The 26,073-nt window shown below is 43.2% G+C and overlaps 1 protein-coding gene and 1 pseudogene across 9 annotated transcripts in view; one reads left to right on the top strand and one right to left on the bottom strand.

The window, feature by feature from the left end:
• LOC308459952 (engulfment and cell motility protein 1) overlaps positions 1 to 25,410 on the top strand; it is a 194,480-nt gene extending 169,070 nt beyond the window's left edge. For all 8 annotated transcript variants that reach the window (XM_080975877.1, XM_080975876.1, XM_080975878.1 and 5 more), the window contains 6 exons: positions 6,021 to 6,184; positions 8,470 to 8,582; positions 10,407 to 10,514; positions 16,778 to 16,857; positions 19,437 to 19,514; positions 24,199 to 25,410. In XM_080975877.1, the coding sequence (XP_080832003.1) occupies positions 6,021 to 6,184; positions 8,470 to 8,582; positions 10,407 to 10,514; positions 16,778 to 16,857; positions 19,437 to 19,514; positions 24,199 to 24,399 (744 nt within the window). In that variant the 3' untranslated portion in view covers positions 24,400 to 25,410. The remainder of the gene's footprint in view (positions 1 to 6,020; positions 6,185 to 8,469; positions 8,583 to 10,406; positions 10,515 to 16,777; positions 16,858 to 19,436; positions 19,515 to 24,198) is intronic.
• On the bottom strand, positions 11,076 to 11,614 carry LOC308460032 (small ribosomal subunit protein eS24 pseudogene; annotated as a pseudogene). The gene has a single exon. The product of its transcript is annotated as a small ribosomal subunit protein eS24 pseudogene (transcript).
• Positions 25,411 to 26,073: the final 663 nt, after the last annotated feature.

Raw genomic sequence — 26,073 nt, 5'->3', positions numbered from 1 at the left:
TTGGGCTCGGTCGCTTATCAGCTGCCCAACAACCACAATGGCTCCCCTGCTAGCCTTAAGAACTAGAATCGAGCCAAAGGTTTCTACAAATAATTTTTTCTAAGAAAATTTCTGAGATGTTTCTCTTTTCCCCCCTCATCCCATTAGAAAAGGGCCACTTTGCACAATTATCTCAGATACACACTGTCTCGGAATGGCAGTACCGAGACCACAAGACGCACCTAGTTTTTGGGGGGAGGAAAACAAGGAAAAAATATTCTGAATCCCAGAAGCCAGAACAGCAAGAGGGATCGCTGTACAGTGAAAGCAGCGATCCCTCTTGCTGTTCTGGCTTCTGGGATAGCTGCACAGCCTGCATTCGCTCCATAAGACACACACACATTTCCCCTTACTTTTTAGGAGGGAAAAAGTGAGTCTTATAGAGCAAAAAATACGGTAGGTCTTGACCATTGTGGATGATGCAGAATGGTAGCTAGGCTGCCAGTTGTAGTTCCGTTCTCTCTCTTTTTGTCAGGGGCAGGGGAGGGTGGAAGTGTTGGGTCTCAATGGTAGAGCATCTACTGCACATCTAGAGACAACAGCCTGAAGCCCCGAAGAGCTACTGCCAGCCTGTGTAGGCTATACTGAGATAGATAGACCAGTGGTCTGGCTCAGAAGGAGACAGCGTCCTGTGGTCCTGCAGCTGTCAGTTGCAGTGGCTGAGGGAAAGCACACCCTACTGTAGGTGGAAAAGGCAGACGTTGCACTACTGTTGCTGTTGATGGTGTGTCCATCCTGTTGGAAAATCTCTCCTCCCTCTGGAGAAATTCAGGGAGATGGTCCTCCCAATTTCTCTGCCCACAAATAGGCTGGAGAATGAGGGGCCATTTGCATGCAGCTTTATGCAAACAACAAACAACATTCATAATCTTAACTTTTAGCTGGAAGCCCACTTCCCAAGATCCCCTCCTTCAAGACCTGATTGTTAAACAGCATTCTTTGAGTGAGATCTCTTTCCACATGGTTGAATGGTGTGCACACTTTCTCTCCAGCATATGAAATTTTTCAGCTTTACCTAAGACACATTCAAAGAACAATATATAAGACTTAGCATGAAATAACCATGTCTTCCTCTTTTGAATATTTAATATAAAAATACTGTTTTATAATGCAATATTTAAACTCACATTTAGAGTACTTCAGTGTTTCAAACTTTTAATTACTTTGAATCAAAGTCACTGGTTGTATTGATTGATCCCTTAGCTTGTAATTTTTGATTAGAACTGCGATTCCCAGGGCTTTTTGAGGGCAAGCAGTGAAGCTTAAGTGATTTTAATAGCAGTATAAAATATTGTACATGTTTAAAATGGAGCAGCCTAATTAGTAGCATGTGTTCTAGCAGGAAAAAATCCAGAAAAAGACTATTTCATAGGTGAAACTCCCTCAACTGCACATAAACCTTCCCCTTTGACTGCAACCCAAGCTTTTGTGGTACAGGTGTGGTCTGTTAGATCAAGACAAGTAGGAATGGACTTTGCAATTAATCTGTGCAGTTAATATGATTAGCCCCAATTGTCAATGTAAAATGATAAATTATTCTGATTATCAGTCCAGTGCTCAAATATTAGTGAAGTGTCTAGAAATACAATTCTAGCATAGTTTTTAGTTCTATCACCTGCTAAAACTTTTCTCTCATGAGCGGCTCGTTTGACTGTCACTTAATTTGCCTACTAGGCACACCAGAAGCATATCAAGAAGTCTTATCTTCCTTCTAGGAAACAGCATTCATTATTTTTGCATAGAAGTAAATCCTTGCAGGGTGAGATAAGAGAGTGAGAATGAGGAGAGAACAGAAATGGGATGAGATAAAGGGTGGTGGTGGAGGAAGCTTTCAAAAGGTGACAAGACAGAGATGAGGTCAAAGCGATTAAAATGATACACAGTTAATTTGGCATAGGGGCATGTGGCTTGAAAACACTGTTGGTTGGAGGTTAGGATAGACAAATGGCAGGCGCCCCCTGCCTAGTCACCTGGCCTCGGCTTACTTTATCTGCACATTTGCGACATTTGTTCTGCTATGTACATGCACATGTGCACATTTTGTTGATTTGAAGAGACCCACAGTGCACTGTGCATAACCATTTTGTCAAACGTTCTTGATGTAAAGTTCTGTGCTGTATTTGTGGCGTGAGTCAAATAGTCTTAGCTGCTTTCACTTCCCTGAACACAATTGCAGGATGCACATTCCATTAAATGTGTTAATCTGTTTCTCGGGAACTTCAAAGGCTAATTTATTGTGGCATGAGTTTTCGTTGGCAAGAACCAATTTCATCCGGTGTGTTAAATGGACTGAGAGCTACTTCATATGTAAAAACAACAACTGAGCTATATACTGTTCTTTTTAAATTATTGATTTCCCCACCCGCTCAGGTGTGGAAATGAATCACAATTATGGGAGGTTGTCAGCATCTAGATTAATCCAAGTGGTTGTCGGGAACAAATCAGTCTTAACTGGAAAAGCTGGGCTTCACTGGAATCCCTTTCATCAGTGATTCTGTAGACTTATCACCCCCAAAAAGCAGAAACAGAAAGGTGGCAGCTGGAGAGTTCTAAAAAAAATCTGGTCTGGCTAGCCTTGGCTCCTAAATAAGTAATAAGCAACACAATTTTATTCCAGGATCCTCAGGAGTCTTTGGGGGTATATATTTTAAATATTTTTAGTATCGCATCCAAAGTAGTAATAAATCCAGTGGACACTTTTCAATTCCTTTCCGTCCAGTATTGTTTCCGGCCATTAGTGTTGGAATGATGCTGCAATTTTTGTTTTTTTTAGAGTACGACAGGAATGGCAAAAAAAGGAGTGAAATCACAGTGCTTTTAGTTCTCTGACAAGGATGTTAATAAGAAGCACTCTTCCTTCTAAATTAGCTATCGGGATTGCAGAATTCATTCTCGAAATGGGCTCTTAATGTAGTCTTCTGCCAGGCAGATAGCTTTTCAGTTGTTTTAAAGGGTTTCTCTTCTTTAAAGGATAGCTCCTACTCTAGACATTCATGAGCCCACATAATGTAATGTATGTACTGAGGACACCATGGTAGTAAGCCCTTGTTTTCACGTAACATCATGTCTGAGTCTAGGCTCAAAGTTTTCCTTGCTCCAGGCAAACTGCAAGCCAAAAGTCACAGGGGAGACAAACTATGAGCCTGCCTTGAGTGGGTGCCCCGACACTAGAAGGGCAGGATATAAATGTGCCCATAAATAAATGTTCCAGAATGCTGCCCCACTTGCACCCAGCAGTTTCCCATTTTCAATTAGCAGAATGAATTGTTTGGCACACTGTAAAGAAACAGTGGATTGTAAGGAAAGTGGTTCTGTCTCATAAATAAATGGAAACTTCACCGTGGGTGGGCCTGGACTGTAACTGGCACTTCTAGGTTTGGCTCATGGCTTATGGGTTGTGGAGTGGCTCAAGACAAGTGGTCACCCCAGAGAAGTGGTGTTGAGGTTCTCCATTGCCAGACTGGTCATGGCTAACTTTGCACACTTCCTAGCATGGACCCAGTTCACTGGGGATTTAATCCTATGCAAGCAAGCCCCTCTAAAAAGAGCAGCCTGTTTGTTTTGCACCCACCATCTTCTCACAGCTTGGGATATATTTGTGAAGAAAATCTCCAAAAATTATGCTTAAAGCTGCATCCTCTTGATTCATTTGTGGCATGCCCCTGGGGGCTGAGCAAGTCACTAGTCCTTCCTTCGCCTGCCATGGCAACAGCTAGCTTTGATCTTGAGCGTCCGTATTTCTTTCTTAATTTTTTTAGTGATAAATTTGTGTGCTTGAAAATACATTCTTATCTCACATAATAGTTGGAGGTTACAGGCAGATAAATACTTTGAGGCATGCAATTTCATCAAGCCTGATAGCAAGCCAAAATAATGTGATTTTGCCTCTCCCCCCCCCCCTTTCATGTTAATGAGCTGCATCTCTCTGGAGTTTTCTTCTGGTTAAATAATTAATATGCAGATGCCTGGCTCTTGCTTTGCTGTTTGTCATTCCACTTCTCTAGTTTGCATTGTTCATGGTTCTCTTTCAGAATCTCTCTTGATTTTGCTCTTGTTTTTGAAAGCTCTACATTTCAAATATGCAACAGTTAATAAACGGGTTTTGCATGCCTGCTTTGGTTGAGCTCCAGACCCAAACCATGATTGATTAGAGGCGAATTAACCCCAGCATGCATAAGAGGACACAGCCAAATTAAGACTATTGGGCGGGGGGGGGGCAGCTGAAGATAAGGGAAGAATGAAGCCTCAAATGGTGCAGTCGGCCCTTTGTGTCTCACTGAAGAGTAACGTCAGGTTTTCCTTTTCTGTGCTAAGCCAAGCAACCTGCATCTGACTTTGCTCCTGCCCTTTTCTTCTGCACTGACGCAAGGGAGCAAAGACTAAACGACAGACAAGGCTAGTGCTCATGGTACAGCTATAAGCACCATTTGGTTAACAAATTTCCTGCACACCTTGCACTGCTGGGGCCTGAGGTGTAATGAGCAAAGTGCAATGAAATGAGCCGTGACAGCTCTTTAGATCTCTGCTGTGTGAGGACTTGCACTCCACACTGGCAGAGGAAGGCCTGCCTTTTCCCTTCCCATAATATTACCAGTTCCCTGTTGCATGGGAGGTTATGCTGCAAGTATCTTATGCAATGAGTCGAGGGATGGCTCTGCATTAGGACTATCTGCCATGCATGCCATCAATAGACATCTGAAGGCAGCCCTGTTTAGGGAAGTTTTTAATGCTTGAAGTTGTATTCTGTTTTTAATGCTCTGTTGAAAGCCACCCAGAGTGGCTGGGGAAGCCCAGCCAGATGGGCGGGGTAGAAATAATAAATTATTATAAATTATCATTATTATAGTGCCCGGTGGAGTGGGTTTCTGAAATGGTCAGGCGTGCCAGGGCACTCCTAGGCTGTGTACACCCTCCCATTTACTATGCATGCACGTGGCACTGACCACAATCCATCTTTGTCTTATATCCATCCGGCCGCTTCCTATGAAATGCTGTGTTTTGATGTGTTTTCCTGCAAAGCAGCTTAGATCTCAGTTGAGAAAAAGAGCAACTTTTTGGTGATGCTTAAATCAGTAAGACTAGGGGTTGCCAAACCTTTTTGGCCCATGGCCAAAGTGGTGGGACAGTTGTGCGCACCCTGCAGCCAAGCATGTGCTGAAATGTTGACTGCAGTTGAATGCTGCTTTCCAGTTTAATTTCAGTGGGGCTGAGGGCGCTAGAGAAGGCATGTGTTCATCCATGGCGACTGCTGATAAGACCAACAGAGCTGAGCAAAATAATGGGGAAACTTCTACTGTACTTAAATCCAGTCCGTGTGGGATAGAGCTAGAAATGAGAGAAGACTGATTTGCTTAGGGTGGGAAATAGCTTGTGCTGCTGTTATAGCCCTTATAAGAAGGAGAATAAGAGTTGTGCCCAAGACTGGAGGTATAAAAACATTAGAAAGCAGTTTCTTCCTCATTTCCTGCAGTAAAAAGGGAGCTTTATCCTTTTCATTTCGGGGAGCAAAACAAGGGGAAGTTAAATTGGTATCTTCAGAACCAGACAGAAAATAAGTTGAAATTCATCGATTCACTTCCCTTGTCGGATTCAGAGCTAACCCAGATTTAAAGTGGTAACTCCATGTGTAGAATCTCCATCAAGTGTTTTGCATGTCAGTGTGGGGCTGGGAGGTCTGCATTTGATTTAGGACTATGAGACCAGGAGAGGAGGTTTGATTTAACTCTTTCCTCCATGCTGTTTTCTGGTTTAAAAGTGCATACTAACGAACCACAGGAAAGGCACCTACCAGAGTAATTGGCTTATATTGTAGATTATCAGTGTCTTTTACCTCCTGCTGCAGGGAGGCAAGACTGGGGGTGACCTGATCTAAAACAGCAAAATTGTCGCATTTCAGCGTTTTGAGGAGCAGATCCTTTTTGGTAAGTGCTACGAATACCCGAGGAAACTACTCACAGAGACCCTTTTGTTTTCATCCACAGGTAATGCAAGTGGTGAAGGAGCAAATAATGAGAGCACTGACCACGAAGCCTAGTTCTCTGGATCAATTCAAAAGTAAACTTCAGAACCTAAGCTACGCTGAAATACTGAAAATTCGCCAGTCTGAGAGGATGAACCAAGAAGATTTCCAATCTCGCCCAATTTTGTAGGTGTTCTCCTGTAGAAGTCTTGCTTCCCCCTCCCCACCTCCTGTTTGGGAGGTCTAACAAATGTGAATGGCATTTATGAACCCTTCAGGAATTGCTCTGTAATAAAACTGTTCAGGGGAAGCATTTCAAAGCAGGGCAGTCACATCAGCGTGGAATGCGCTCGTTTCCATCTGCAGAAATAAAAACATGCCTCTTTGTATTCACCTGAAGTGGATTCTTCTAATCCCTGTAGGGCTCAGAGTAGTTTATTTGCAGCAAATGATGCTTTGACATTTTCACCCTTTGTGCGTGTGTGCTTTCCCCCTCCTCTATGAATTTTCCTTTCTTGCCCAGTTCCTCGCCGAAAAGAAAATGTCACCATCAGTGAACCAGGCAAAATAAAGCCTGGAGCGGAAGCACAAAGTCACAAGGACCCCACAAAAGGAGACTGAATTTCTTTACTGTCTGGTGCGGGTGGGGTGGGGGGCTGTTATCTAAAGGAGCTCCTGTATGCCTGTGTTAATGGATATTAATTGGTATTCCTTTTGCATCACTTTGTGCTCTTGGACCTGGAGGCAGACTGTCAACTTGTTTTTAAGCCTCTCTTGGGCCCGTTTCACATTTTCACTGGAGCGACACGCTTGCCACTTCATCATGGCAGATCTCAGCCCATTTTTAGCAGTAAAACAAAATGGAGCTGGTGGTCCTTATCCATTATGCAACAGCATTTTTTGACTTACAGTCAAGTTTATTTTGAAACTTAATCTTCATTTTTCTTATTGAGGGGAGCTAAGCACGACGGTAAACTAACCGGTCGCGCCATCCCAACGATACATCCTGTGACAGAATGTAAAATCAGCTTTAAATGCTTGAAAAATGCTTGCATTTTCTGCCTGCAGGTCTTCATACCCAGCTGATTTTTAAAGACTCGGGAGACATTGACACAGTTTTTGAGGATGTATAATGTGAATTCTCAATGCACTGTAAGATTACTTACTCCAGCTTATTGGCTGAATGAGTTTGATCCAAAGATAATAGTTATTCAGCACGATATTATGGTAGAGCCTAGCACCCCAGAGCTTATTCAAAAGCAGGCAGATCGTAGTCCGTGCAGAATCCCCATTGAGATGCTTGCACAGAGAAACAGGCATCTGCCAGAGTTCTGGCACTGCTTGTGGCCAAGACTGCATGTGCTGCTTATCTGTCCCCATTGTGGGGAAAGCAAAGCCAGGAAACAATCAACCTTCCTTGCTTGGAATCCAGGACTTGAAGTTCCAAGCCAGCAGCAGACGTTTCATGCTAATACTGTTTCTTCACTCTCCCCATTGAAAGCAACAAGCTCTAGGAGTGAGGTGCCACTCCTGGCAGCCTCAGCCTGGACAGCCCAACTTCCAGGCATGCCGCCCTGCTTGCTTTTGAGGCAGTAATCCCTTCTCTGCTCAGGGAGGTGCAAGTGAGGGTGAAGTCACTGGTATCCATGCCAGGAGAGGAGACAAAAAGAAGGCAGAACGAACGGTGTGAGGCAGATTTATTGAAAGGATAATATCCAAGTTCCCCAAGGCATTTTGAACATAGACCTTCTTCAGTCAATATATGAATTGAACTGCAATGTAGGCAGCAGGTGTGTTTTCTCCACCGTTTCCTTAACAGAACAAATGAGCAACTTCACTGCTTGTGTGGTTCTGGTTTCCGGAGTGTAAAGAGAGCTGGTTTCTCAAATGGTAAAAGACGGCTTCATCCCCCTTGGAGATTTGGGGGTGGGGAGCAGAGAGTTATACCTCCATTGGCGCGTGTGTGTGTGTGTGTGTGTGTCTGTCTGGTGCAGTACTGCTGGAAGAAGTCCTAGTGTTCACACCAAAGGCCCAGTCCCCCTCATTGCTGGGCACATGACACAACCCATCCCTAAATATGCTATGTTTGGAGCAAAGCTCCAACGCCACAAGTGAAACAGAATATATACAGCTTCTCAAGGACCAAGGGTCCATGGTAGTTTGGGACATTTGACTGTAAAGAATAAAGAAGTGCATGTTGTACCTGGTTTGCCAATTGATTGCTGAGTTGAAACAGCCTCCTCATCTTGCAAACAGCTGGTAGCATTGCAGAGGCGGCTTAAGCTAAAGCATGGGCAGGAGAAAGGATTGCCCAAAGTGGAAATGTATTGCAGAGTGAGAACTCCAGTTAAGACTCAAAACCTGCAGGGGAAGTATGGGTGTGTAGTGTGAGTTTTTCTAGTTAGATGTGACTAAGTCTGTGTCTGTTTGCTTGTGTTCTCCCCCCACCCCCACCCCCCACTCCTTCCCAGGGAGCTCAAAGAGAAGATTCAGCCCGAAATTTTAGAGTTGATCAAGCAGCAGCGTCTTAATCGTCTTGTTGAGGGAACCTGTTTTAGGAAACTCAACAGTCGGCGGCGGCAAGGTACTAACCAGATTTCTTTTTCCTGCCTCTTTCTCCTTTGCTCCTTTGTTTTTATTGACCACTAACCTTTATTGTTTTGTTAGGGAGCTTTCAGACATGATGGAAAGAGTGCCTTTTAGCCTTTAAAACGTCACTTCTGTGTGTGTTCAATGCAGCATAAAATTGGGGGAGAGCCATTGATACACTGAGGCTGGACCTAGATATTATGGCAGATGCAAAGGGAGGCCTTTTAGAAACGGCAGTGCCATATTGGTTTGTTTCATCAAGTGGCAGCCTGTAAGATGGCGTGATTGAATAGGAAATCCTGCGATATGATGAAATCATAACACAGGTTTGAATATCTCTAAATTGGTGGGGATTTTCTGAGGCCTGGCAGGGCTTCCAATTCGGCCCACAAGGCTGCTTTCCCAAACACCCCACAGCAGTTGTCATGTGTGAGATAAAGATGTGGTCAGGATGGGCTACCCCAGGGAGTTTTCCTTGGATTCAGATCCTGAGCATCCATTTTCAGTTTCTAAAGACCAATGTGAGGTGCCCAATTCCCCCCCCCCCCCAGCTTCCCTATCAGACAATTAATTTTTAAAAAAAGCCCAAGCCCATACTGTTAAAAGTGTCTTAGCTTAAAACTACGTAAGGCATGATTACTTAAAGCAAATATTTCTGTTGAGATGGTCTGGTGTGTTTCTTTACAGGAATTTGGGGCAGGTATTAAGTCCCGGTTTAGATCCTTCTGTCATTCTGCCTAGAATTTTTTCACCCTTTCTCACCGTCTGCCTTCAGTGTCACAATCCATTAAGATCATGTGCACATTTTCTGCTTATTCTGAAACCAAGGAAACTGCCACTCATTCTGCCTGACATAAAAGCCTCCTTAGATTTCTGGCACATCTGCCCACTTATGAATAAGTGTTTCCTCTTTCTTGTGCTAATCACATGAGGGCCATTTCATGTGAAGGCTTTAACATAGCCATATTCTGGGGGTTTTATCACGCATCATATATTTCAAGTGTTATGGATGCTTGACAAAATATGTAGCATAGTAAGAAAAGTCTTAGCAAATCAGTATGTGAAGCTGGTAGTTGCTACAAGCAGTGGGAATCAAACAATCTAAAAATACTCTTAAGATAAATAAGAGGTAAATTTTGTGGCAGATTAGTTTTGTTACTGGATATCTTATTTGCTTCACTCTAGTTATCAGAGCCAAAGGGAAACACCCAAAAATATCCAACCTTTTTCTCTGGGGAATAGGTTTGCTTTATTCAAACCATCAGGCAGCCTGTGCAGTTGGAATCACTGTTGTTTGATCTTGTTTTAGCTGACTAGGAGCAAACTGCCTTTAAAAAAAATACCCACTTAGAATCATAGAATTGTAGAGTTGGATGGGATCCTAAGGGTCATCTAGTCCAACCCCCTGCAACGTAGGAACATTCTTCTATAATAAACATTTATATGTTTATTAAATAGTGGTGCTTTGGGTAAAAAGCCCTGTTAGGAGGGAATTGTCTGGCATTGACCTCATAAACTCATGACTGTGGCAGCTTGAACCTGCCAACAAATACTATTACCAGAAGCAACTCTTGACAAACCCTTTTAAGAACAATTATAGAGGGAGAAGATGAAGCTGGCAAGAGATGCAAATTCATGTGGCATCTTAATAAAAGCTTGCAGTGCAAAATAGGGACCTAAGAATCACAGTTGGGGGTGGAGAAGGGTCCCTCTAGATATTGGTTGGCAATGCTGCAGTCGTGTGTTTTATTTCTGGATTACATTCTCTGGTTTGCTGCGATACAGATTAACGATCCTTACCGGCATTTTATTTCATCAGATAAATTTTGGTATTGTCGCCTTTCGCCAAACCACAAAGTCCTACATTATGGAGATTTGGAGGAGAGTCCCCAGGGAGAAGTTCCACATGATTCATTGCAGGATAAGTGTAAGTAATTGAAATGTCGCAACTCCTGTGTTTGTTTCCTTTTTCATTGCTTTGTGATGTAAAATGAGAAGATGTAAGATGGGCAAATGGAGAGGGGGAAAGGGCAAAGAAGGGTTTGGCAGGTGATTGGATCCTTAGATCTTTTTTGCTTTCTCCCCTAAAACCCCAAACCCTTTTTCAGCTCGACAGTTGTTGAATGTTACAGCACTTAATTCCTTCTCCTCTGCTAGCTTCTAATTAGAATCCTTCCTTTAGGGACTTCTCTCAGCCCTCTTACTACAGGCTGGGTCTGTTTCATCAGGTTCATTAGCCAAGAAGTTGTCTCATGGCAGCTTTGAACAATAGGAGGAAGCACCAAACGAGGAAGGGTTGAAGAAAGCCATACTTCCTGTTCTTCTGCATTAAATATTAGGGGTAGTCCTCTTTAAAATGAAGACAAAGCAATTTATTTGCAATCCCTGTATTGAATGCTGAAAGCAGCGTATAAATGCTATTATAAAGTTGTGCTGTACTTTTAATTTTTCTCTTCCACAAGCAGGGATTTTTCTTCACTAATTAGTATTTTATTTTATGAGTTTTCACAGAATATATTTGACCGGAATGCAACACAACAGTACAATCTCCATATATTTTCTGCCAGGTTAACTTAATTTCTCTTAAAATCCACTGCTGGCTCACTTCTTGCCAGCCCCAATGTTTGCTTTAGCTTTTCCTCTGACTTTCTTCATTCTGTTCTTATGTTCTTTATGCTGTTTCCTAGAAGTCTTTTTCTTTTCATACAAACCATGCCTGGCAAGTCTGTGCTTTGATTCATTTTTCTTTGCATAGTCAAGGGGATCATAGATTATGCCAAAGCCTGTTGTCTTCCCACCTCCAAAATGAGTCCTTAAGCCAAAGACGAAAATGACATCTGGGGTTGTCTTGTACATTTTGGCCAACTTTTCATGGATTTCAGTTTTGGGAACAGTGGCCTTTCCAGGATGAAGAACACCTATCACCATTTGCTTACACTGAAGCAGCCTGTTGGTCATGAACTTCATTGTTCGGATGGTGACCATGTCGTTTATCTTGGCGGCGTCTCCCATAATTAGTATTTTTAAAAACAGAATTTGATTGTTCTCTGATAGCTAAACTCTAGCATGCAATTCTAAGCACTACTTGTTGGGGAGGGGTTATTTAAAAAACACTCAAACAGAGCATCCAGTGACTATACAATTGTCAGAGGTAATAAGCTTGAAATGTGTTTGTCCCCTGAGGAAAATGCCTGGGGTTTCCTTCACACCAGTTGGCTGAAAGATACAGAGATAAGGACCTCAGCAGAGTGTCTTAACAGCACCAGTTTATAGTCAGACTCACTTATTTTCATTGCTTCACAGATTGGCCTCACGGCTGTTCCAGGCTTTTTATTGCAATCCTTCATCAGAATCTAGGACAAGGTTTCTTATCACTTCACTAAGGCTCTGGCGCCGAGAGGAGCTGCTTGCTTCTCCTTGTGCTCAGAGAAATGATACCGAATGCTAGAGTGGAATGAAAGATGATGATGAGGCAGTCAGTCTTGAATAACTTTGAAATGTGTCTTTGATAGCTGAACTCACTCATCCAGCCCAGACTTCTATTAACTGTGAAAGCATGCTGTGCTAATGTAAGTCCATGCTGAAAAAAATTGAAATGCCTAGCCAGATTGCTACTGACATTCCACTTCTAGGTAGAGCTGTTGTCAATCCAAAATAAGACTTCTGCCCATAAAGGGTGAGGCTCCATAGAAGCCACCTCTCTTATTGTTGGCACATGTCTGTCTCAAGAGACAATGGAGTGTGCCTCTGGGGGAGAAGACAAGCCGCTACATTAGCAGCAGCAAAGTGACCTCCTTGGAGTGCAAGCCTGGGCAGTGTGTATGGAGGTCCTGAGCAGCCCAGACGACAAGACCCCCCTCTTGGCCTCACTGATGTGGTCCAAAGGAAAACTAGAATAATAGTTGGCACCAGCTTGACTGCAGGAGTTATTCATATATATGGCATTGTTTGAGTACAGTGAGAAGGGAAACACACTAAAAGGAAAGCAATTGCCAGTTTTAAACCTCTCAGCTGCCTTGTGTGAGAGAGATAAAAGATGCAAAGCCCTCAAATATTCCATGGGTAAAGGTAAAGGGACCCTTGACCATTAGGTCCAGTCGTGACCGACTCTGGGGTTGCGGCACTCATCTCGCTTTATTGGCCGAGGGAGCTGGCGTACAGCTTCCGGGTCATGTGGCCAGCATGAGTAAGCCGCTTCTGGCAAACCAGAGCAGCGCACAGAAACGCCATTTACCTTCCCGCTGGTAAGGTATTTACCCTATTTATCTACTTGCACTTTGATGTGCTTTCAAACTGCTAGGTGGACAGGAGCAGGGACCGAGCAACGGGAGCTCACCCTGTTGCGGGGATTCAAACCGCCGACCTTCTGATCAGCAAGTCCTAGGCTCTGTGGTTTAACCCGCAGCACCACCCGCGTCCCAGCTCCATGGTTACCTTCCTACAATCTTGTGTTTCACTCTCGGTATCCTGCATTGTCTTCAGCGTGACTGACGTTCCAGATTCAGTGCTGCAATTTAGAAGAGATTAGCATAGATGTGCAGCACACATCAACTGAACTTAGCCTTCACTAGCTGAGCAAGCTAACTGACCGGCTTCTCTTCATCTTAAAAATACAGTAAACATAGCTCAGTGTGAAGTGTGCGTGCAAAGGGGACTGCAGAACAGGACAGAGGAGGAGGCATAGGAATGGAGGGGATCTGTGTGCAAGGGAAAGTTTAAGAAAGCAAGGAGAAAAGTGGGTGGGGAAAGGCGGTGGAGGTGAAAACAGAGGTTGCGAAAAAGAAGGGATTAGGACCCAGCTCATAGTAGTGGAATCTTTTCTGGGTTGTTCATTATTATGTATTTTTAAGGGCATTAAGTTTGCTAGATGTACCATGCAGAACCATCTTTGGCCCTAGTGGTCAAGAGAGATTTGTTCCTTTAATTAGAATCGTTCTTTATTTCATGCATACAGAACTCCCTTCCATAGCTTAGAAGGCAATTCTCTAGTCTTTGTTCTTCTGGAAGCTTTGTATGGCGGAGCTGCTCAGTGAGTTGTGCCCCTGGTGTTTTCACTGGCCACTTTTCTGGACAAACAGCGACGTGTCTGGCCTTAGGTGTGGGTACTCTTTATTTGGAGAGCGCCTTCTGTCATGAAAGAATGCAGAAAGGGGGGAAAGTTTGCAGAAAGGAAAACAGAGAAGACGGGAGATTTGAAAAGACAAGTCTTGACTTTAAGGCCCCATGAATAAGTTTTGTGTGCTGAAGGCTACTATACAAAGAAATGCCATTAATAATACCTTTAACCTTTGTCATTTCAAGCAAGATATAACAGCTTGTTGCCTGGATAGAGAACTGACAAAATAAAATATGTCTCTGCTGAGTCTTGCTCAAACAGAAGAGGGGATAGATGCTTACCTTGCGCCATATGAAGTCTTTCCAAATAAAATTTATAGATTGCAAGGGGGTTTGACACAGCCTTTCCACATCAGTCTGAGAAACACATAGGCAGGTTGTTGTTAATGTTGTTGTTGTTGTTGTTGTTGTTGTTGTTGTTGTTGTTGTTGTAATATTTTGCCTAAAATTGGCTTGCATTTGAAGCTATGAATGTTGTTTCTCTGACTTAATTCATTTGGGCGTGCTTATTTCCCCCCAGCCTCGATTGTTGTTTTTTTTTTTAATAAATGATATTTATTCCAGATTTAAAGTTCCAAAAAAGCAAAAGAAAAACCATACAAAATACAAAAAAAAGCTTTAACCATAACAAAGCAAGAAATAAACAAGTAAAAAAAAAAGAACAATAGGATAGAATAAAAAAGAAAACTTGACAAAAAATATAAAAATACATTAAGTTAAAATAAAACAAAAACAGATTAAACCTTTACATAGCCTTTTCCCTTAACTTATTTCCATGACCTCCTCTCACCTCCCAGTTTTGTATTCTAGTTCAGATCGTGTTTCCAGCAAATCCTTCTAACCTTATTTTCATTTACGTATTTTAAAATTAAAATAATGTGATTAGACCTCCTCTAATTCATCGATTTCATCAACTCATTTTTGCTTAGTCCATTATATCATATCTACCAGAACGACCTAATATTCTTTTTCCAACCTCCTTCTAACATTCTTTTATATTGCAGTACTTTTGAAGATATATTTTGAATTTTTTCCAATCTTCTTCCATCAACCCTTCTCCCTGGTCTCGAATTCTGCCGGTCATCTCAGCCAGTTCCATATAGTCCATCACTTTCATCTGCCATTCTTCTCGGGTGGGCAATTCTTGTGTCTTCCAGTACTTCCCGATGAGTATTCTTGCTGCTGTTGTAGCATACATAAAGAAAGTTCTATCCTCCCTTCGCACCAATTGGCCGACCATGCCCAGAAGAAAGGCCTCTGGTTTCTTCAGAAAGGTATATTTAAATACCTTTTTCAGTTCATTATATATCATTTCCCAGAAAGCCTTAATCCTTGGGCATGTCCACCAAAGGTGAAAAAATGTACCCTCCGTCTCTTTACATTTCCAACATTTACTATCTGGCAAATGATAAATTTTTGCTAGCTTGACTGGGGTTAAGTACCACCTGTAAATCATTTTCATTATATTTTCTCTTAAGGCATTACAAGCCGTAAATTTCATACCTGTGGTCCATAACTGTTCCCAGTCAGCAAACATAATATTATGTCCAAAATCTTGTGCCCATTTAATCATAACAGATTTAACCGTTTCATCCTGTGTATTCCATTTCAACAGCAAGTTATACATTCTTGACAGATTCTTAGTTTTAGGATCTAACAATTCTATTTCCAATTTTGATTTTTCCTCCTGGAAACCAATCTTCTTATCTAAATTATAAGCCTCCCTTATTTGATAATAATGAAGCCAGTCTCGAACTTTAGATTTTAATTTGTCAAAGCTCTGCAGCTTTAATCTATCTCCATCTTGTTCTAAAATTTCACAGTATTTTGGCCAATTTGTCTCCATATTAGTTTTTTTCAGAGCCTTAGCCTCCATTGGTGACAGCCACCTTGGTGTTTTACTTTCCAACAAATCCTTATATCTCACCCAGACATTAAACAACCCCCAGCCTCGATTGTTGCCTGCTTGTGTGAGGGCTTCAGTACAAGCCTAGACATGGGAGTTGTGCCACTGCAAGCCTTTGCAAAGTGTACTGAACCACACACAAACATCTTGCATGTGGATTGGGAGTGGGGGAAGCCTCTGGGTGTGGGAATTGTGATTCTGGTGAGGTCTGAAAGTTACTCCAGTGAGAATTGCACCTCGTTGCCTTGCAGTAGTGGATGATGGAGGGTTGGTTGCGTTTCATAGATACCAAATGGATACTACCTCTGACAAGCAACATAACTACACATGCGTGTGGACATGTAACATTTAGACAGGATTCCTATCCTCACTTATTGGGAGTAGGACCCAGACTGATTCTTTTGGATCCATTTCAAGCAGGTATTTGGTCTGGTTTGGGCACTGAGAGCACATTAGTTCCCCTGTGTGGCGGCCTGTGTCAGGAGGTGACTGTCTCCTGTTGATACTCCTTGACCTCTCAACAGCTTTTGATACCATCAGTCGTTGTATCTTTCAAGAGCAGCTTTCTGAGTTGGGAGCAAGAGCCCTGGGGAAGATAAAGTGAATAACTAATAATAATAATAATAATAATAATAATAATACGAGGGGAGCTCATGAAAGATTTCCCCTGACGTACTTTCTGTGGACTGAGACAAACGAAACTGGGCACAGTTATTATTCCTTCTCTACATAGCTACCAGCAAGAGTCAAACACTTCTTCCAGCGCTTTATGCAGCTGTGGAGACCTTGTCTGTTGAAGTGGGCAGGTTGCGTCAGAAGCCACGACTTGACCTCAGAAATCAGCATTTCATTGTCTGGAAAAGGCTTGCCCTTCAAAAATAACTTCATTTTAATGTTTTTTTAAAAAGTTGTCTATCATATGTTATCCTTGTACTCCTTCGGCATTACATGTTATATGTTATCCTTCGGGATTTCTTTTATGTGAAATGATACATAAATTGAATAAATACAATTTCATCTTTCTGGCTCCTTTCTCACATTGGATGCTGGAAGGTGGTACAAGGGATGTCACTTCTGACATAGCGCTTTTGTCTTGCCTCTTGTTTCATGCCACAGTTTTTTCACACCTTGGAATATCTCTCTCACCCCCTCTTTTTCTTCTGCTACAGTGCCCGTGGCAGACATAAAAGCAGTTGTGACAGGGAAGGACTGCCCTCACATGAAGGAGAAAGGAGCAAAACAAAACAAGGTATCATTTTGAATAAAACGCAACGACTTCTTAGTTAGAAAACTCTGCATTTGACAGAATAGCACACTTGTTAATTCTACTTCAGAGAATTTGCGAAATTCGTTTTGAGCTTTTTATTTTTAACTTGTTCCATGACAGAGGTTTGAAGCAGGTAGCTATACTTAAAGAAACACCCTATGAATCCAACAGAATAATATCTTCACATAAGTAGAAAACACAGTATTATTAAAACCGTTCTATGAATGCCCAATTTAAGCCAAGTGAAATGGAAGAGCCATAGAGCAGTCCCTGAAGCTCAGCTTTTAACAAGGCCCCAGAAGGAAAGCAATTCCATAGCTGTGAGACAGTTCATGGACAGACACTGCTTTAAGAGTCCTGGATGCTAAAATGGAATTGTCAAGAGAATGCTGTCTGGGAGACACTCTCCTCCCCATGTTTTCCTATTCTGGGCATCCACACAGATATACAGTGGTACCTCAGGTTACAGACGCTTCAGGTTACAGACTCCGCTAACCCAGAAATAGCACCTCAGGTTAAGAACTTTGCTTCAGGATGAGAACAGAAATCGTGCTCCGGCGGCAGTGGGAGGCCCCATTAGCTAAAGTGGTGCTTCAGGTTAAGAACAGTTTCAGGTTAAGAACAGACCTCAGGAACGAATTATGTACGTAACCAGAGGTACCACTGTACACTCGAAGCACGCTTTCAAGAGCAGCTTTCCCAGCGGGCAAATGGGAGGGTTTCCCTTCTAGGTGATGGGGAGAAGGAAAACCCAGATGTAAGAAAAATAAGGGCTGGCATTTTGATGATGACGACATAGTGTGAGCCCTGCATAAAAGCTGTGTGCTCAAGCTTCTGAGATTGAACAATAAACCCATGTCTAGAAGCACCTTGGGTATGTAGGGGAGCTGGTTCCCTCCACGGGTGTGAATGGAGGAGCCGTTCCAGTTGTAGCTTGCCCTGGAAAGAGGTGTCTGGATGGAGTAGCAGGCTCTTCTTTCTATGTGCAAAGTACTTGGGTTCACATTCCCCCAAGTTTCACAGCGGATTAAAACTTCCAAAGGATATTTTCATCCTTCTGCCCTTCATTATGCACAGCAACTGCTCTGGTGTTTATGCATTGGCAGAGCAGAAGTGACAGAATGCTGCTGCCGCAAGCAAAGAATAGATTTGGCAGAATGTCCTTACCGGTGGTTTCATCATCTCTCCCTTTGCCAGCATACAGCTTCCATCCTTCCAGAGGGATCGCTTAGCAATAAATAAGCGCAATGTTGTTTGGGTACTCAATGTCAAGGCTATCTGGAATAGCTTGATGGGACACAATCTAATTCACTCGTTTTTCTGTCTGCCGGTCTTCGAAATTGGCTTTAATTCTAAGTGGTCCCACTGTAAATGTCATTTTCGTTATTTTCTTGTATTATCTGAATACGTTGTGTGCAAAAAAACCAACCCGCAGAACAAAAAGCAACCCTGGCATTGCTTTAATAAGCCTTTAAATCAAAGATGTCCAGGGAATCTTGACTACAGGTTCTAATAATAATAATAATAATAATAATAATAATAATAATAATAATTCTATCCTACCTTTTTCCCTGACAGGGATTCAAGGCAGATTATATATAAAATAGAAGCAACTGAAAACCTAGGGGGGCTTTAAAGGTCAAAACCAGCACCTTAAACCTGACCCTGTACTCCACCGGGAGCCAGTGCAGCTGGTATAGCACTGGATTAATGTGATCCTGCAACGAGGACCCCGTAAGGAGCCTCGCCGCGGCATTCTGCACCCGCTGGAGTTTCTGAGTCAGCTTCAAGGGCAGCGAATTACAGTCATACCTCGGGTTGAGTAGCTTCAAGTTAAGTATTTTCGGGTTGCGCTCTGCGGCGACCCAGAAGTAACAGAGCGTGTTACTTCCGGGTTTCGCCACATGCGCAAACGCTCAAAATGATGTCACGCGCGGAAGCGGCGAAATGCGGCACGTGCAGACGCGTGTTACATTTACTTCAGGATGCGAATGGGGCTCCAGAATGGATCCCGTTCGTATCCAGAGGTACCACTGTACAGTAATCAAGCCTGGAGGTAACCATCGCATGGATCACTGTGGCCAGATCAGGGCGAGAAAGGTAAGGGACCAACTGCTTGATACAGCAGTTAGCTGTTGTAATTTGTGAGTTACCTGTACATCCAGTTGCCTCCTCACAGCCAGGTAGGGGTGAGGTGCTCCCAAGCCCAAGGCTTCCTGCCTCTCCTTCACATGGTGCTGTGCTCAATAATTTGCCATGCGGTGGGACAGACGCCTTTACACCAATGTTGCTTCAGCTTACTTGGGAAGGGCAACTTAAGGAGGGTGGTGAGGTCAGTGGGTGCACTGGGGAGAGCGCCTGATGGGTTCTGCCAGTGCGTTGAACCTCGCTGACACCCTGTGCCACCCCAGCCTTGTCCAGGCAGGCTGCTCTGTCCACCTAAAAGAACCATTACTGGTTACACTATGACTTATCACAGTGTGTGAACCAAGCCTAGGAAACTTAATATTAAACTAATATTAGGCCCCTTTTCAGGTAAATATTTCATTGTCTCTTTCCAGGAGGTGCTTGAGCTCGCATTCTCCATCTTGTACGATTCCAATGGACAGCTAAATTTCATTGCTCCTGACAAGCATGAGGTAAATCGTGTGTGATTCTATTTGTGTATTAAAAAGAAAAAGAGAGATTACCTTGTTGAATTACTTTGGTCGGCACTGAACAGTTTCAAGAATTCCTGAAGAACCAGCTAAGACTATGTTGTGGTTTTTCCACAGATCTCCAAGATGCTCTTTAGCTGATCATGGGTACTTTGGTTATAGCCAATCCTTGTATGTTCTAAGACAAACTTGTTCCAAGCAAAAACGTTCCAAAAAGGTCCACAAAGCAGCTGTGAGCTTCTCTCTGGTAGCCTGCGCATTCACACTAAACCGTGATTTGCGCAAACCAGCCACAATCTACCTTCCTAAAGGCAGGTGGCGAAGAGATTGAGGGCTCACCTTCTCTCCCCAAGATGCTCTGCTCATGTCCAGCCTCACTTACCATCTCGGCTGCCACCAAGTGTCCTGATTTATTACTTCCTCAGTTTGGTCCCAGACTTAGCTGAAGAAAGAGAAGAAACAGTGTCGCCCCTGGTCAAGATTGAACTGCTGTTTTGTTTGATACAGCGCTTTTTGAGATCCTCTTCTTAGAAAACGTAAATATAACAGTGGAAGCCACGTTCAGGGAAGTGCAGAGGCAAAATCAAAGAGGACTTCCTCTATTGGGCTATTCTTTGTTGAGGTGGATTCCACAATCCTTCACCCAAAGCACCTCTTTTTATTTGACTCCCATGCTATTTACAGTGAATTCCAGCCAAAGACTTTCAAGAACTCTTCCTTAACTACAGTGTGGATGATTTCTTCTAAAATAATGTGTATAGAGCACATTCCGTTTGGCTTTGTCCTCTTTCATCCCTTGTCATGTTCATATAACGATTTTTTCATCCCCCACCCAGCCTGGCGCTGCACACAGTGAGCTCTAGCTATTTTTAAGCTCAGCCTTATTTTGTAACACACGGTCAGCTAAATTTAAAATTCATCTTTCAGCACGGAATCTAAGAGAATCCTTTATATGATAAAAACACTGCTATGGCTCATTTAATTTTCCACTTGTAAACTAGGACACAGGCCAGTATGATTGAAATCTTTATTTTTAGACAGCTCCATTCAAGCACTTTTGTTCACAGTTGCATAAACGGTTTTTAGTAAGAAATTTGAGTGGCTGATGGAATAGGATTTGATGGTTGTTCATGAAATCCCCTAGGACTGCTGTTGATTTAAAACAGTTGTTTAGCCCGTGTTTATCTGGAACTGTCAGCTTCTGGGTGATGCTGCAGTTTTCCATTATTGTTTTTAAAGGAGGGGAAACGTTTGCTTCGTACTCACAGCTGAACCCACCATCCCGAGTGTAGCTTTTAAATGTCCAGCGACCCTGACGTAATTCTGATGCTTAAAACGGTCAGGGCAATGCAAGATCTCGCAATTCCCAAAATAGAGCCAATGACATAATCTACAGACTTTATATTGGTATCATGTACAGTGGTACCTCGGGTTAAATACTTTTCAGGTTACATACGCTTCAGGTTACAGACTCCGCTAACCCAGAAATAGTACCTCGGGTTAAGAACTTTGCTTCAGGATGAGAACAGAAATCATGCTCCGGCGGCACAGCAGCAGCAGGAAGCCCCATTAGCTAAAGTGGTGCTTCAGGTTAAGAACAGTTTCAGGTTAAGAATGGACCTCCGGAACGAATTAAGTACTTAACCCGAGGTACCACTGTATTACTAATTATACAGTTTTGCATCTACTTTCCATTTGCGTTCAGCATTTTTCATAATATGGATGGATAAATACACACACACCCAAATGAAGAAATAGTGCACCAATTTTGATCTCAGTTTTCACTCTCGGAAGGTCGGCGGTTTGAATCCCCGCGACGGGGTGAGCTCCCGTTGCTCAGTCCCTGCTCCTGCCCCCCTAGCCGTTCGAAACCATGTCAAAGTGCAAGTAGATAAATAGGTACCGCTCCGGCAGGAAGGTAAACGGCGTTTCCGTGCGCTGCTCTGGTTCGCCAGAAGCAGCTCAGTCATGCTGACCATATGACCCGGAAGCTGTACGCCGGCTCACTTGGCCAGTAGAGTGAGATGAGAGCCACAACCCCAGAGTCGGCCACGACTGGACCTAATGGTCAGGGGTCCTTTACCTTTTTTTTTTTTTTATGAAGTAGCATATCAGGCTTCTTCTTAAATATGATGAGCCCTCCCAGGTTAGTTGCCGCAGATTTATTTTGATGAATGAGTGAATCCCAAATTAAAGTTCTGCAATCAGAAAAGAGGCTCTGGATAATAATAATAATAATAATAATAATAATAATAATAATATATGTCAAGTCAATTCTTCCACAAAAGAAAGGCAGTGAAGTGACCAGCGTGTGATGGTTAGACCACAGCATGTCTTTCCTGCCAGAGGTTGGATGCAGAGGGTTTTTTGCATCTTCCCTACAAGAAGTTAGTCCCAGGAGGTGACTTAACATCCCCAGAATTATTTCACTGCTGTTCTGATCCATTGAGAACTTTGGACGTTTCCCAGTTGTGGATCTTCCACTGTCATGGTTCCAGTTACAGATAGGTAGCCGTGTTGGTCTGCCATAGTCAAAATAAAAAAAATCCTTCCAGTAGCACCTTTAAGACCAACTAAGTTAGTTCTTGGTATGAGCTTTCGTGTGCAAGCACACTTCTTCAGATACACTGAAACAGAAGTTGCCAGATCCTTCTATATAGTGAGAAGGTGGGGAGGGGTATTACTCAGAAGGGTGGTGGAGAGCCTGCAATAAACCCAGAGCCTGCAATAAACCCAGATGCCAACTTTGCTGCCACATACACCTGGACAACACGATTACTGGCCCCAACAACATCACACATACCATCTCGGGACTATTCAATTGCTCATCATCTAACATTGTGTATGGCATCAAATGCCAACAGTGTCCTTCAGCTCTCTATATTGGACAAACAGGCCAAACCTTACGCCAAAGAATAAATGGACATAAATCTGACATCAAGAATCACAAAACAGAGAAACCAGTAGGAGAACACTTCAATCTCCCAGGACATTCTATACAAGATCTCAAAGTAGCTGTTTTACTACAAAGGAATTTCAGAAATAGACTGGAAAGAGAAGCTGCTGAATTGCAACTCATTACCAAACTTAAAACCATGGAGAGACCTGGTTTGAACAAAGACATTGGATTCTTATCCCATTATACATGACTAAGCCATTTCTCACCACCTCACCCCTTGCCTTTTCCTGTAAGACCTATTACAGTCGTTAAGAGTCGTCAGCAGGCTCATCTCAGCTATCTGCCAATCTCCCATTCCCACCACCCTTCTGAGTAATACCCCTCCCCACCTTCTCACTATATAGAAGGATCTGGCAACTTCTGTTTCAGTGTATCTGAAGAAGTGTGCTTGCACACGAAAGCTCATACCAAGAACTAACTTAGTTGGTCTTAAAGGTGCTACTGGAAGGATTTTTTTTATTTCCACTGTCATGTCTTTGATGGCAAGTGACGCATTTTCCCCATACTGAGAAGGATGTATGAGCTCCAGATAGAAATACAGTTCACATGCATCTATGCCACAGCTGAAATGTGTGAGGTGGTGTCTTAGACATTTACCCTAGAAACACAAGTCACCTCTACCTTCTTCCCTACTTTGGCGTAACATCTGAAGCTGCCCTGAGAAAAGTAACTTGGCTGCATAATAACCTAAGATAGTATTTTTATCTTAGGTGGTGTTGAGGGATGAGTGTTCAGACCCCTGGGCCCTCACTTGTGGGGTGCCTCATGGTTCTGTCCTCTCCCCCATGCTTTTTAACATCTAAATGAAGCCACTGGGAGAGATCATCAGGGGGTTTGGGCTGGGTGTTCATCCATATGCCAATGATACCCAGCTCTTGCTTAAATTGGAACCAGTGAGGGAGGTGAACGTCCTTGTGTTAGTGTCTGGAGATGGTTGGAGGATGGGTTGTGCCTAATGGATTGAGGCTGAATCCTGACACGACAGAAGTACTGTTTGGGGGAACAGGGGTGGTGAGGGATTCCCCTGGTCCTGAATGAGATAACTGTGCCCCTGAAGGACCAGGTGCGCAGCCTGGGAGTCATTTTGGACTCACTGCTGTCCATGGAGGCACAGGTCAATTCTATGTCCAGGGCAGCTGTCTTCCAGCTGTATCTGGTACCCCAGTCAAGACCTTGCCTGTGCACAGTTTCGACAGAGTGGGGCCTGCTTGAACTACTGCAATGTGCTCTACGTGGCGCTACCTTTGAAGGCAACTCAGAAACTACAACTAATCCAGAGCATAGCTGCCAGACTGATGTCTGGGAGTGGCTGCCAGGACCCTATAACACTGGCCCTTAAAGATCTACATTGGCTCCCAGTATGTTTCCGAGCACAATTCAGTGCGTTGGTCAGGAACTTTAAAACCCAAAATGGTTGTGGCCCTGTATACCTGACTGTCTCAGACACTGAGGTCCAGCTCCGAGGGCCTTCTGGCAGTTCCCTCACTGGCAATGGTATAAGTAATTAATAATAATTATCATTGTCATCGTCGTCGTCATCCTTTCTCTTATAGGCCCAGACTGCCAAAATGTTTGCAACACAGAGCTTCTGCTGTTTATTTATCCATTCTGACTGCAATGAATATGGCATGCTTTTGCAGACTGATGCACTTATGCAAGGCAGAATAACGCAGCTCTTCCTTCCCTTTCTCCCCCCTTCCCTTCTAGTACTGTGTGTGGACAGATGGCCTAAATGCCCTTCTTGGAAAGGATATGATGAGTGAACTGACACGTAATGACTTGGACACTCTGCTCAGTATGGAGATAAAGCTTCGCCTCCTGGATCTGGAAAACATACAGATCCCAGATGCTCCCCCTCCCATTCCAAAGGAACCCAGCAACTATGACTTTGTATATGACTGTAACTAAAGCTACTCACACTGCTGAGACTTGCAATTTAAACTGGAAGTGCTATAACTGGAGAGTTGTTTGGTTTTTCTAAAGAAGAGAACAATATATGCGCATTGGACTTCATTTTTTGGGGGGGGGGGATGCAAAACATTTATTTCCTCTTGCTTTCTACCCTTCCCTTTGGCACCGTCCTCCCCGCTGCTAATGAAAAACACTGCTTTGCATTAACTTCTCCTCACCACTGGGCAAGATCTGGTGAACATTCCAACCTGAAAGGCGAACCAAGAGGAACTTCCTTGTTTTCTGAAATGCTGGGATACACATTCCAAACAAAAGGACAAAACGCACAACTCCCAGACTACAGCCAGCATTGCAGGTGCTTTAACTGGAAGCAGAGAAGAGGAAAGTCTTCTGCAAGTGGAGGACGGCAAGAGGTCTCTTTTCTTGGAGTCAGCTAAAGAGGTGACCAAAAATGAAAATGAAGATGATTCACTGCTTTCAGCTTCTACACCATTTGTCATGTCCTTTAAAACCAGCACCCTCCCCATTTGTGCTACATCACGTAACTGTTTCTTAAGACGATGAGTCTACAGGTCTTTGCTGGAAACATTTCTAACCCAATATCTCCCTCACGTGATTTCCACACTTTCAACGAAGCCACTTGCTGTTTTGTGTCCCTATTGTGTGCTTATATATCACAAAAAAGGTGGGGGTCTGTTGTCCAGAGCGGGATTGTGGTTATTTTGTGTGCAAATGCGGCAGACGCCATAGATACCGAAAAGTGCTATGTATTCAGGTTTCCGTATAGACATGTGATTTCCAAGGGATTTGGTTTTGTACAAAACATCAGAACAATTGTTTTTGCCAAATATATATTTAATTAAGAACAAAATAGTATTGTGTGTACTTTTTCAAAAATTACCTGTGTGTTAATTTCCGTTTGGTACCTGGAACATTTGCCCTTGGAGATAAAATATGAACCAACATTCCCATCAGAATTGCTGTTGAATAAAACTGGACTTGTGCTGATTCTTGGAATTCTGTCTTTATTCTAAGATTCTTGTACATTCTCATTTCTGACTATTCTGCTCCTTATGGGTGGAAGGCAGGACAAGTGTGAGTTGGGAGAAAAGCATCCTGCTGTTACAACTGGCTTGAAAGAAATAGCTATAGTCTCCACGACTGTTAGCTGTAGAATAATTGAGCTGGAAAGGGACCATCAGGATATCCAGACCTCAAAACTGGACCATGCAGCTGCCAGCCCCACACAGAGGAACCTACGTAATCCAGCCAAGCAATCAAGATGCCCCGTGTGGTGCTAGCAGGTCTATAGCTATAGACAATGTATGAAAGTAAACGAAGGCTGAGGAACCCTTTTTTAATGTGAAAAGGCAGCATTCCTTCAATAGTGATTTCTCGGGGAAGGGTACCCCTGAGTCACTCCATTTCTGTCTCTGCCACTACCTTCCGTCTTCCCCCATTGGCACAATTAGGCTTTGGGAGGAAGCTCCCATTGTCACCAATAGGAGGCTTTCTTAAAAGCCCAATGGTTGCGCAGGGTTGGGGAGTTTCATTGAAACTGCAGCATGCTGGGAAGGGAGGATGAACCACCATGCACACACAGCAATAAGACTTGGGGAAAGGATCTCATTGTCACCTAAGAAAAGGAGTCATTCAGCTATGCCCAAGCAT

The sequence above is a fragment of the Podarcis pityusensis genome (assembly GCF_964106645.2).
Source record: "Podarcis pityusensis genome assembly, chromosome: 12".
Lineage (NCBI taxonomy): Eukaryota > Metazoa > Chordata > Lepidosauria > Squamata > Lacertidae > Podarcis > Podarcis pityusensis.
This window is presented reverse-complemented; position numbering and strand designations above follow the sequence as displayed.